The 13,067-nt window shown below is 45.0% G+C and overlaps 2 protein-coding genes across 3 annotated transcripts in view; one reads left to right on the top strand and one right to left on the bottom strand.

Annotated features, from left to right (window-relative positions):
- Positions 1-1,036: 1,036 nt before the first annotated feature.
- On the bottom strand, positions 1,037-12,471 carry TMEM130 (transmembrane protein 130). Of its 2 annotated transcripts, none has more exons than XM_075768067.1 (8): positions 11,984-12,469; positions 9,540-9,830; positions 7,533-7,701; positions 6,299-6,468; positions 5,640-5,724; positions 3,507-3,709; positions 2,353-2,465; positions 1,037-1,605 (listed from the first exon to the last, which is right to left on the bottom strand). In XM_075768067.1, the coding sequence occupies exons 1-8, from the start codon at positions 12,057-12,059 to the stop codon at positions 1,429-1,431; spliced, it is 1,284 nt and encodes a 427-aa protein (XP_075624182.1). In that variant the 5' UTR covers positions 12,060-12,469; the 3' UTR covers positions 1,037-1,428. The 2 variants fall into 2 exon arrangements, with proteins under 2 accessions (XP_075624182.1, XP_075624183.1); XM_075768068.1 differs by lacking the exon at positions 1,037-1,605 and adding an exon at positions 2,038-2,101 and having other exon boundaries at positions 11,984-12,471.
- Positions 12,009-13,067, top strand: part of TRRAP (transformation/transcription domain associated protein) — a 96,989-nt gene continuing 95,930 nt past the window's right edge. Inside the window, exon 1 of the mRNA XM_075768055.1 lies at positions 12,009-12,024. The gene's annotated coding sequence lies outside the window, so the exon portion shown is untranslated. The remainder of the gene's footprint in view (positions 12,025-13,067) is intronic.

Here is a 13,067-nt window from a genome sequence, read left to right as displayed (position 1 = left end):
ACACCAGGGCACTGAGAAGGAATACAAAGGACACCACTCCTAATCAAGAAGCTTGCTTATAAATAGTTTCTCTTTAGGAAAAAAGCCAAAAGAAGTTCTGCTTGGAAAGTACTTTTTGACAAAAACTTGGTTTTACTGGATCATTTGTTATCTTAGATGATCTTACTCTATCTTGAATGTATCAAGTTAATTAACAAAGCCATTCTGAGGTCATGTAATTTCATTCACAGATGAACTAAAGCTCTGGGCTTCTCTGAGGAGACGCAGAAGCTGAATGCATGAGCTGAGCATCCCCAAAACCTCATGGTAAATCCCCTCATATTCAGACAATTCTGTTGCAATCAGTGCATTTGAGAAATTATGACATGTTTGAAAACCCCCAAGCCTGCGACACCCATAAGATTTAAATCAGAGGTGGGGAAGGTGTGTCACATTTAAAAAAAGAAATGGCCACAAAGGCACTTTTGTTTAAAGCCTCCCAGGTACTCTGAAATGTGTCGTAGCAGGGGGTGAAGCCTGGGTGAGCAGGAAGCCAATAGTACACAATAGTCTACAACAGGCACGGAGTTTGTCCAGCCTTGAACATTGACTATGAATTTGAATTTAATATGTTTGCTGAGCTGCTTTGAGCTACAGGTTGTTGCATTTTTTGGAAGAGGAGTTTTGGTGACTGGCTGGGTAGTAATATAAGAAAGAAAAGCATGAATAGCCTGGAAAAAAAAAAGCAGCTACTTAGACAGATTAGAGTTGTGTACTACTTCACGAAGTGCTGGAGACGTGGAGTGTTCTACAGCAGATGCTGCAATCCTACCAAACTACTGCTAGCAGCTAGCTCTCCGTGGGCAGGTCACTAGCCACTACCATCCCACAGAAGCCCATGAACTTAAAAAAGGGTCTTTTAAGACAGGAGGCGAAAAGACAGCATGATTAGGTAGTATGGTTCATTGGAAGCACCTAGGCCTTTCTCAACCTGGATAAGTCAGTTCCTTCCTAGAACAAATACACGTTCAACAACATTTTGTGTGACTTCCATTTCCAGTAATATTGTTGTAACATAGGAGAGAGAGGTATGTTTGTCTTAAGCATTCTCTTCTTTGAAACAGACAGCAGAAGGAACAGAGGAATTACAAGAGGTAGTGAGTGTAGCAAACCTGCACATAAAACAATCTTTCATAAGAATAAAATGCTGTATTTACAGCTGTAAATGTATACACCCGTATAATTTAAAAATACAAAGCTACTTTTACTGTGTTTCAGGGTTTGCTTTTTTTTAGTTCAGAGAGTGAAACACTCGAGTGCTGGACTTAAAGTGGTTAACTTCATTGCATTGGCAAAACCAAACCATCCATGCAGCACTGGGCTTTTAACTCGTCGTAAGTGAGAAAGTTAAACTCAGCAGTTAGTGTAACCAAAGTGCACTTGTGTTCTTCACACTGTGTACGTTTTGACTGGCTTGTAAAAAGAATGTAGAAGTTCATGACTCTCCCTGGCAGCTTCTTGAGATGAATGAGGAAAACATGATCTGCAACATATTTGGCCACAGCCTGACTCTGAATGAGAAGACAGGTTTTTATCAGACAGTGGAGAAAAGTCGAAGTCAGCTACCTGCAAAAGGAACATCAAAGAGATCATTTTTAATTTGGGTCCTACTGGCTCAAGTGAGTCCAGCAAGAATACTTTAGGGCAGAAATGGCACTTGGTCCTCAACCAGTTTCAGTCACCAACTTCAAATAGATTTCCGATTTATATCTGCTGCACACCTGGCTCACAGGCAGTCTCTCTAGAGGTATATTATTCATATTGTGGTGTGATGTAAAGTGTATTAGATACTTTCCAAAGGGCCAAGAAAGCTACCTTTCATTTAGGAGCTCGTGCTTCGTATAAATACGATAATGTAGCAAGTGAAAGCTGCACCAGAGATGGAAGGGAGCTGGGGAGATAAAGGTCACATACTAGGGTCAGGTGGCAATTTAGTGCCACTTTAGGTAACGTACCCCCCCTTTTTTACTATCCTGTATCCTCTCTCACCACCCCCCTGCTTTCTTCATGTAACCACTCTGATGGAGATCCTCTGGAAGGGATACTTCAATGCAAGTATCTGCTTGGGAATATTAACAAACTGCCCGTGACAGCCCTGGCAACTTGAATTATAGTTACAGCTCTCTGCAACAAGCCAGAACCATGCCTGTTGCCTACAGTGTTTGCCTGCACTGTTCAGATTTTTCCATGGAATGGATCAGACATACCAGGGAAATGCTCCCTCCTGCTCTGTTTGCCTGGGGATTAAAGAAGGGACATGGCCGAAAGGTATCTAATTCCTATCCCAGCTCAAAGTAAGAGTAAACTGAATACCTCCACAAGATCTTTTTGTTGTGTGTTACTTCGAAAGGTTGTGTACAGCACCAGTCCTAGCATCACTGAAGCCAGAGCGATGCAGAGCAGGACGAAGAAAGCCGGGTGGATGCCTAGGAAAGAGCACAAGGGCACAGTCCTGGAGTGATACAATATCCTGGGAAGAGGCAACAGGGAGAAGGAAATGATGTTTTAGGAGAAGTTTTCCTATTTTTAGGACAAAGGACATCTGTGTAACAGGGAATAAAGTTTTCAGCCCAGATCACTTCAGGTCTTTCTGAAATCTCAGAAGTGGGAATGTGAGGTTGTGAGGCTGTAAAGGTCTTTCCCTTTTTACCCCTCTTTTCCCTTGAACAGCCTAAAAAACCCCCACCCAGTTACACACGTTAGCCCAAACTCCCCAGGGTGTTGGTACCTCTGCATGAGGATAGGAAGGAACCTCATCTTCAGGGCAGCCTCCAGCAAAGAGGATTTACACCCTTAGCCCTGAACGCACACCGGTGCCGTCTGGAGTGGGCTGCCCTGTCTGTATACACATGCTGGCCCACGGTGAGATGGTACAATATTCTGTGTCACAGCCGGGCTCTCTCCTGGTCTGGTCCTCTTGGCCACCTAACGGCTTTCTCAGAGGATTCGGGGACCCAGTTCAGGGCATGTGTGTGAGCAGGCATGGGGGAGCCCGCAGGGATTGCTGGCTGGGGGGACAGAAACCTGTAATGAAATGGAAGCCTAGAAAATTTACCCTTAAATAAAACATAACTAAATGAAAAAAAAAAGGAGACTTGAGACTGCTTAATGAAGGGAGTGTTACAGACATATATGTTTTCCTAGTAATCCTCTCTAACTACAAGAGCCAGATTATTTAAACTGAAAAATATGTAATTTAAGTAACAGCCTTCCCAGGGAACTCATTAGCTTCAAGATACTCTTGAGACTAAGGGTTCAACAGGATGCAGGAACCTCAGAGCAATTACAGTAGGCACATTACAGGCTCTCCTTTCTCTTCATCCTTCCTATGCTTTTAAGGACCTATACCAGCTTCCAGAAACCTCATCTGCAGGCTGGTTAATCCATAACTGTCCTGGATGTGTTTGAGACTGTCCGTTCCCTGACAGCTGGGAATCTCCATGCTGCTCAGACCAGCTGCTCCTCACCTGTTGGCCACACTTTTATTTCATGGTACGTCTGCAGCATCGTCACGCCGTTCTCCACTCTGACGCTGAGGCAATACTGTCCAGCATCGCTGAAGGTATGGCTGAGATTGTAGCAGGAGCCATTAATCACCACCAGATGGCATTTTTCACCTTCCAGTGGAATGCACTCGGACTTTATAAGCCAGCATAATGCTAGCGGCGGGCTGAAATGACAAAAGTAAAAAGGGAAAAAAAAAAAAAATCAGGTGAAAACTTTGCAAAAATTTCAGCTAAGAGCTGATGAATCACTTGGTTAAAATAGCATAATAATTTTGCAAATAATGAAGTTAATCTAAATACAAATAGAGAAGTAATTAACTGCACAATCGTTTGGTTTGTAGCATTTGTCAACTGAAAAAGTTCTTTGTGATGCTTCTATAAAAGCAAGCCTTTCAGCTGAGAGCTAAATACCTGCGTGGGTCATAGGAAGGCCATTGTGTGTGGAAAACCCCGTAGTCCTTCTCCAATAAAGATAAAAGGAATTTTTTTTCCCTGGACTTCCAAGTGAGTATAGGTTGTTTTTTCTTTGTTCTCCTCACCAGAAGAAATTACTGTCTGTGCTACTGAAGCACATCCAAGACTTTTCTGATTTAAAAACCCCCAACAACCAAAACTGGAAAGAATGTAAGATGAGCTCTGTACAATGGACTAATAGCTGGAAAAGGTAAATAAATTGCAAGGATCACAGTACCCCTTACAATAACAAAAAGGTTTTTATTTGCTATCAAGCAATCTAGGTGCTATCCATTTTATGGCCATGTGTCTTCTCACCATGTCTAGTTGATGCCTTTTATTTACATTTTCAGACCCTTGTTCCGACTGACTCTGCTTGGATTCACCTTATGTGCTATGGACTTTGATTCTGACAACAGATAGAGCTTTTCTTCACCCTGTCTTACTAGTGTTTTGTTCCTTATCTCTTTAGGACATTCTCTGCTAAAGCAAGCAGCATGCTTATGCGTTTAGCTCATTTTCTAGCCTTGTTTTTGATAACCCATCTCTCAAGCCTTTGTCGTTGCTTTTGTAGCATAAACTCCTATTGCATCAGTCCCAGTCCCGTGGCTAGGAGGTTAGGTCTGCCAAACATTGTCCACCCTAAAACCAAGCCTGCTTTTAGCGATCTCAGGTTTGCCTGCAATGGGTTTTGGCTGTTCGTATGTACTTGCCATCTCCAGTTTCCGCTCCTGCCAATGTGCCATTCACCTTCTGAACGCAAACTCTGCTGCTTTGTCTATTGGGACTATTTATGCCTTTGGCAAATGACTCTGCGTTGGGTGCTGCTCACTGATCCTACAGCCCTACAGCACTGATCTGTTTTGGGTTGGCGGTGTTTTTTGTTTTTTTTTCTAAATGCAGCATTAGGCTAAACAGCTCCCAGCAGGAGAATGTGAAAGTGTCACTCTTCTGGAGAATAAGTCACTTCTGCAGTCACGAAGTTGTTATGGTGAAGGAGCTTTCCCAGATGTTTCAGTGGTATTTAAATTGCTTCTGTCATACCAAAACCCCTCACGTGTTCTAAATACTGCAGCTTGAGAAAGCTTGTGCTAGGATCAAGGTGCTCATGACTCTCCAACGTTCCTATGATCCTCACTACATGGAGCCTCTCCGTCTTACTCATCTGGTGGCAATCTCACCTTTGCCAAAATTCTTCCCCAAACCCCTACTCCCGTGTGCCAGTCAAGGGTGGCTGCTATTCAACAGGACACCCTGTCCCTTAGCTTACGGTTTAATTTAGTGCTAGGGAAATTGGTCAAGGAGAAACATTCAAAAGGAAGTTTTAAAATGTAATTATTTCAACTATCTTTCTATGGCTAGTTTTCTTTTAATATGCTCTTGACAAAGATATAAAACTAACATTTGCTTTACATAGGAGGATTCTACTTTTCTGTAAAGATGCAGGCTCTTTCAGGCTCTTAGAGTTCATGGTACTTCAAGTCAGGAAAAAGCAATATTCAACAGTATTTTGTTCAAAGGAAATTTCTTTTTGTTTTAAGAAACAATTCTGGGGGGTGCAACTGACTACTTTAAGGAAACAGTGGGGAAAAACACTTTAATAGACAATGCTTTTGGGGGGAAGTTGTGTTTGCTACTTACGTGCCGTTGATATGAAGAGACAAACTCAAGTTTTCCATCACATGAGTCTCTCTGGAGCCCACTACATTAATACTTTTAACAGCATCTGAGAGGAAGCAAAAAAGCACGTCACACTCCACATGTAAACTTGAAATTAACTGGTTTGTTTTCATAGCCTTTGCAGATTCTAGTTGCATCATCACACAAATAATAATACTTGCCACACTCCCAAAAAGGAATCCTACCAGTAGAGTTGTAAGTTTTCTGAATGTTTTATGATTTTTTTTTTTAGTATATAATCAACTACTTTATTAATCCTTTACATTTTTACTTATGTGTTTATTTGCTCCAGAAGCTGATCAAATCAATGAGACTTTCCTAATGCTTATTTTTTAGGGATAGCCAGCATAAATTAAACAGACAGATCCTTCATAACTTATGGTAAGCATTTTATTGTAAATTTTAAGTGTATGTGAGGAAGATTTTACATATGTTTCCCCATTTTTTCTGCACTAGAACAGTGCAAAGTCCATTTTGCAATGGAAACTCTTCATTGAATAATGTTGACCAGTTCTTGCATGTGAAACAATGCTGAAGTTGTATTATCACATTAAAGCTAGATTGTATCTATACATATATAGCAAGTTCTGTTTTGAATATGCAAAATGTTTTATAATTACCTAACAGCTCCAGGGAGGTGGTAAAATCACCAGTTTTCTGCACCGTTTCTTTTTCATGTATGATGCTTCCAATTTGCTCCCATTCAGCTATGACTTTCAGATGTACCGTGCGATTCCCCATGGTAGAGCAGTTATAGTAGACAAAGGGTTCCTTGGTAATCTGATAAACTCTGTGTATAACATGAAAAGATTTAGGATCAAAATTGCCTTTTACCAAGTCCTTGCATATTTCTGATTTAAAAAGGAACAAGCTCGAATGTATTTTCTTTATAGACAATGCTACAGCAGGTATCAATGAGGATTAATGTCCATGGTATTACCAATAAAACTACAATCAGTATAAGACCTAGAGTATATTTATGCATTTTTATTCAAAGAAACTAAAGATAATGCTAAAAGAATTCACAAAATGGAATAAGAATAGTCAGTAAAGTATGGAAACTACCATTATAGCAAGTGGACTATAAGCTACCCGAAGCACTAAGGCGGGTAACAAAGAACAAAAAACTTCAGTATTCAGAGACTAAAGCTTACATTTCTATTTGCACAAACTTATTTGTATTGGACGTATATTCATCCTCAGAGAAGGAAAATAACCGAAGGTCTTTTTTCCTCCCTACTGCCGAGTGTCTTAAGGGCTAGGTACTACCCACAGGTTTATTTCTGATGGTTATGAGCTATGTTGGGTTTTTTTCCCCTCCATTTTGTTATCAGCTGCGTGTTAACGTGCACAGCCATATTATTGGAGAGACCTAGCCACTTCCAAAAGCTCCTCACCCAAGCTGTCGTATATTTATGAGTAGCTGGTCATAGCAACAGCTACTTACTGACTGCCCAACCGCAAGACAGTATGCTGCTTCCATTTTCCTTAAGTGGACAAATTATTCACGTATTCAAAAGCAACAACCTGCTAATGGAGATCTGCAGGCATAATGATGTTTTAAAATAACAATTTATAAGAAGTTACTTTTTCCAATTCATTCAGATCAGTTCAGCTCGTTGTGCACGCAGTAATACACCTAAGCATGTATTTCAACAAGAAATGTAGGTCTTTAAAACATCACCTTTTTGTGAATATGCAGTGACTTCTGTGCCAAAGTTACCGTAACTCACCTGGTCGACATGCTGAGAATGTACCAACTGACTCTGATTCAATCAGGATTTTCTCTAGATGAGCATCTGAATGAGAGCCATCTTGAATATTCATTAAAGCAAACAAAGTAACCACACCTACCCATCTCCAAAATCCCAGTTGTAGACAAATGATGCTGACTTGAAGTAATGGCTTGGGTCATGAAGACAGAAAGAAATCCGGGTCACGGCGCTCGTGGAGGAACTAGAACCACGCGTGATAAATCTACTGTCTTCTATCTGGGCAATGGTAAGAGTCCCTGTGATAAATTCTGCAGAATGATAAGGTGGAGAAAGAATGACAGCATAGGTCACTTTCATAGCATGCTCCGCGTGAGTATCAAAACAGTATTTAAAATGCACTGCGTAAGTCTTTCTGCTTACTAGTCCAAGTGGTTCAGTGTATTTTATATCTATTACTCAGTGTTGTTACACGTCTTAGTGAGGCAGAGAGCTTAAATTACTTATTTAGGGTTATACAATGGGTCGTGATAAAGCTTCTAATGGAACTAAGAGAAATAATCTTGGACTGATTGAGGTCAATATCAGTTTTTTCTATTGATTTAAAAAGAACTGGGATTAACTTCAAGTATCTAGATCAAGGGATTCAGAATCAAACCAGTATATACGCCCTTCATGTTTGGGGCGGGGGTTTGGTTTGTTTTATGGGGTTTTTATGTTGCTGGTTTTTGGGTTTTAGTTTTAGCTACTTCGACAGAAATGAATAACAGATGCGCTATATATTGTGAATACCGAAAAGGTGAAATTTTGATTTTGCTGTCTGCACGAGATCCTATGCTCAAGATTGTTTACAAGGACTGGCAAAAGCTGATCTAAAAAGACCTCTCTAACCTATGAATAAATAAGTATTATGATGATACACTTATCAACTCATTACAAAATTAATGGGATATTAATTACCAGTAACAGACTTGTACCCTGTTAACAATTCATTAAATCTGGTTAACTGTTCTCTTGATGATGCACAAATAAGAATCACAATTACGGCTTCAGAACGGGGCTGGTAATGCAGAACTAATGGGGGTTGTAATTTCTGAGAGTTATTGGCAGTGAAGCCCCTGTGGCTGCTCTTGCTGGGGGAAGGCAGAAAGGTACACCGGGATCTTCCCTTTCACAGCTATAGAAAGCTTCTATCCCTTTTGCTTGTGGCATGAGAATATAAGCGCAAAGCGAGAAAGGAATAAGTAGATATTCAGCAAGGCAGCAGATCTTAAGAGAGAAAAGATACTTTTATAAAGCTTGGTGTTTCTCAGAGAAAAATCTCAATAGCTATTCCCCAAAATGTCAGCTATGCCCTATGGTCAGCTCTTTTGTCCTCATACATGTCCTTATCTTCGGCTGGGAGCTGGGTCTGTTTTGGAGCGTGTAAGTAGAGTGCTGGGACCTGTGGTCGGAGGGACGTGGTTACTAGTCTCTGAAAGAAGGGATTGTGGGAGGCAGTCAGGTGATATCTCATGTCAATCCCTGTATGAGAGATTAGGTTAACCATACCGCGTTATTGGTCAATTTGTCAAAAAAAAGCCTATTTATGGATATGAATATTCCCAGTGAGCTGAATTTGCACTTAGCAGTATTTGGAAACGCAGCCACGGCTTCCCATCCAATTTCAATACAGTCTGTCAGAGCGTTAAAAGAAAATGCAATGGCTCTGTTGCGCTGATGGCCTCAGTTTTTGTCATGCAACAGGGAAAATCAGTAGGTTGTCACTGCTGCTAGTCACCCTAACTTTAGGACTAGAAATGCTGGGAAGCAGTACGGGAAGCACTGGTTTAGGAGCCTGGACATCACTGAACAACGCTGACGCGTGAACTGCAGCTGCTGAAGTATCTGGTTTCTGCTTCAGTTTCTCTAAGTGACAGAGGCAGGAAAACACGGGCAGCATCACACCTGGTTCCTGGATGTAGGTAAACTACATCATGACCCAGTTAGTCCATCCAAACCCACCTTCGATCAAAGGGCTACACAAATCAAACTGTTGGCAGAAGCTGTATTTACACCTGGCTTTCATTTTTCTGATGCTACCAAAGGCAGCGAGCATCCTGAAGTATACTGAATTCCTGAAGATGCAGAAGTTGTAAAGCCACTTTACCTGTAATCTGAAGCACGGTGATGTTTCTAGCAACTGGCCGACATAACCAACAGTTTCTATGAGTCACCCAGACAGATATGGGAAAAGTCCCAGGAAATTCACCGGTCACATTAATTACAGAGTTAAACCGCTGCTCAGATTTCTCTATCAGAATCAGAGGAGCATAAATCCAGTTGAAGTGATAAAAGTTTGATGCAACACTGTCATTCTTTATGTTTAGACTGGCGTGAACAGTAGCTTGAGCTCCCGTTGTGATGGGACCATTGTTGGTTATTTCCAGACCATACTCCTCTGTGGAAATCAGAAGAAAAAAAAACCCAAACCTTGTTGTACTGCATTTTTTATTACATTTATTTATTTACATGGTTTAATTAGTCAGCTTGTAGTTATGTGACTCACAATGACACTCATCCCAGCAGACTTTACCAACCTTTTTTTTAACCACCATTCAGAAACCTGGAACAGAAACTGTTGCTTGTATATCTGAGTTCAAACAAGTAGCATTAAATAACATGTTAGAATGGGTCCTAGAAATGTTAATAGTAGAAGGGAGCTTCAGACTAGAACATTACAAAAACTTTGATGAGGTTTTATAGGCAGAGCTGGGCGCTGGCTGTAGGTTCAGTGTCACTAATGATCTAACATGGTCACTAAACTTCCAGCTACTGGAAGAAAGTCAAGCTCAGCTCTAATCTCATGAACTTTCAAACTCAGGGATTATTTCATCCAGTAGATTGCTTTGGCAGCTGTGTTGACCCACAAGTCTCCCCCACCTTCCTCCTAGCTGAACAAAAAAGCCTCAGCGCCAGCTGCTTCTTCTCTATGGTCCACCATTGACTTCCTTTTCCAGGGAAGGACCAAAAATCCCACTGTAACTGAAACTCGTACCACGCCTTAGTGGCGGATCAGTGTACTTCAGAAGGGCAAAACCAGGGTTCTTGCTTTCTGACTTTCATGCCTGGGAACAGCAAGGCCTGAGAAGCGCAGGGCCGCTGATACTGAACCATTATCTTGTAGAACAGTTATCTTCCCTGCCACGTTTACACAAGCTACTTCAGCTCTTACAACTACTGCAATGGGCAGAGCATGAGTGAGGTTGGGTTTTATGGAAAGGACATACAGTTTTTCCAAAAAATAGCAGTCCAACAAGATTAAATGACTTGTATGTGTTAAAAAACCCCCACAACCCAAACCCCCACAACCCAAACCCCCAAACAAAAGGAATCGCAACAACCACTGAAAGCTGTGAATTGGGGCAGAGCTGGGAGCAGGATCTGGTTGGTTGCCTCCAACATGGAGCACGTTCCCTCCCTGCATCAGTGCTCTGCCTGGCGAGCAATGGGGCAACACTGGGCAGAGCGGCAGAGCTGTGGGGGTTCTCATGCTGGGAACTTCCCTTCTCCTCTCAACAGCTACCAGATTGCTAACTGGGACCTGAATCTTTGAGCTTCAGAAGCTGCATTTCTCACTCATCCATGAGCTGTAATGTGGAGGGAGCACTGGGGTCAGCTAACCCCCCTCCATACTGCCTTTCCTGCACCCGTCAGCTTGGGATGGGGGGCGAAGGAGAACCCGAGGCATCTACTTAGTGCCCACATTTTATTCCACAGATCGCAGGCACTGAGCAAATCTGGATGCAAAAGGACTGTGAGAAGTAACTGTGTCATTACTGTCTGAGCAACAATTCCACTGTTCCCATTTCACAATGCAAGCAATAGCCCTGGGTTCAGGTTTTTGAGTTAACAGAGAAATGCTTGTGATTTGATGAAATCTGGCACAGAGAGGTTTCGGGTCTCTAGAAGATTCAGGCTATCCTCCACTTTGTTTTAGCAAAACTTGGGAAAAAAATAGCCAGCTACCTCACGCTTATCTAGCACGTCTCCTTGGAGGTTATCATGGTGCTTTACAGACCAGGGCCATGCTGAAGCCCAATAGCTGCAGCAGCTGGAGATTAAGTGACTAACCCAAGGTCACCCAGTGAGTCACCAGTAGAGCAAGACAGTTGATCCAATTCAGGGATTTCTTCTACCTTTTCGACCTCTCTCTGCAAAATGCAGCACTGCGAGGCTACCACAGCCAGAGGGAGAGGCTGCCCAGGTGCCTTGTGACCCACTGCGCTGGGAAACGGAGGAAGCAGAAGTGCAGCTTTTGGGTTAGCAAGTGCAAAGCAGAACCCTGGCTCCTCGGGACGCCCCAGCTTCACCGCAAGCACCAAGGTCGCAGACCAAAGCCTGGGGAGGGGAGGGGGTGCCCGGAGCTGCCTCCATCCTCTGTCATGGCTAGCAAGCCGGGGCAGGGAACTACCACCATCCCCACAAGTAAAGCAGCTCACGCCTGAGGTCTGCCCCCCTCGCCCCGCCGCCGCAGCCTCCCTCACCCCCCTCGCCCACTTCCCAGGAACCGCTCCCCGGCGGCGATGACAGCGCAGACCGGCGGCCCCTTACCTGCCGCCGGGGCGGCGCGGCCGAGCAGCATCACCACGCAGGTCAGCCGCAGCATGCTCGGGGCGGCGGGGGCCATGGCCAGGCACCGCCGGGCCGGGGCCGGGGCCGGTTTCGCCGCGCTGGGGCTGGGCGCTGCCCCCGAGGCCGCCCGCGGTACTGCGGCACCTCCGTGCGGGCCCGTGTCCGTGTCCGCGCCCCCGGGCCGCTCCCCCGCGGCAGCGCCCAACCAGCCTCTCCCGGGGGAAGTTCCGGGGGGCTTGTCTTGCCGACGGAACGGGCTGCTGCAAAGCCGCCGGGGATTTTAAACAATAAATAAATAACGTGCACAAATGCCGCCCAGCTGCAGAGAGGGTGGGCACAGCTCTGAGCGGGTGAGCGTTCGGGAGAGTTTGTATTTTGGTTCGGTGGCCGACACAGCAAAGATAAAGCCTTGTTCAGGCTCCGGTGGGGCGAGGGCGGCTCAGCCGCGGGCAGTTTGGCTGCGGTTACCCGGTCGCTCAGCGTCCAGGCTGGCTGCTGCTGGAGAGGAGCCCGTGAGGCAAAACGTGCGATGGGAGCTCTGGGGAGAACCACAGAGCTCTCACAAACGCAGTGCAGGGCTTGGGTTTTAAGTACTTATGGGGAGCCCCTTCTTACTCCTGGCTGCATTTTTTTTTTTTTTTAATTAATCAGCGCCCCCCCCCCCCCCAGCTTTGCTCCCGGTTCCCCGGCGCGGCGGAGCCGCTTCTGCCGCCGCTTCCCCCGGGCCGGCGCTGCAGCGGCGGGGCAGGCTCTCGGCGGGAGGGACCCTGGCCCGCCCGGGGGACCGACAGCGGCCGCGTCTGTCCGGGGTAACTCCGCGCCCGTTGTTAGCGGCGTCGCGCCCGCTGCGTTAGCGGCGAGCCCGAGGCTGAGGGGAAGGACGGGGCTAGCCGGCCTCGCCTCAGGCGGCGCTGCCCGGCGGCGGCGGCGGGAGCTGGCAGGCGCCCTTCCCGCTTGGCGCAAGGCTGCCGCGGTGGGGCAGGGCAGAACGTGGCCGGGGGTTACGGGTCCCTCCGCGCCGGGGCGCGGTGAGGGGAGCGGGCGGTGCTACGGCTCTCAGGGC

This window comes from Balearica regulorum, chromosome 15 (assembly GCF_011004875.1).
Source record: "Balearica regulorum gibbericeps isolate bBalReg1 chromosome 15, bBalReg1.pri, whole genome shotgun sequence".
Classification (NCBI taxonomy): domain Eukaryota; kingdom Metazoa; phylum Chordata; class Aves; order Gruiformes; family Gruidae; genus Balearica; species Balearica regulorum.
This window is presented reverse-complemented; position numbering and strand designations above follow the sequence as displayed.

Excerpts from the sequence above, each read along its gene's own strand:
- TMEM130 (XM_075768067.1), bottom strand. The coding sequence starts at position 12,059 with ATGGCCCCCGCCGCCCCGAGCATGCTGCGGCTGACCTGCGTGGTGATG. Across the intron at positions 9,831-11,983 it reads CCGCGCCGCCCCGGCGGCAG|AGGAGTATGGTCTGGAAATA; the intron begins GTAAGGGGCCGC and ends TGATTTCCACAG. Across the intron at positions 7,702-9,539 it reads CACCGTGCTTCAGATTACAG|AATTTATCACAGGGACTCTT; the intron begins GTAAAGTGGCTT and ends ATCATTCTGCAG.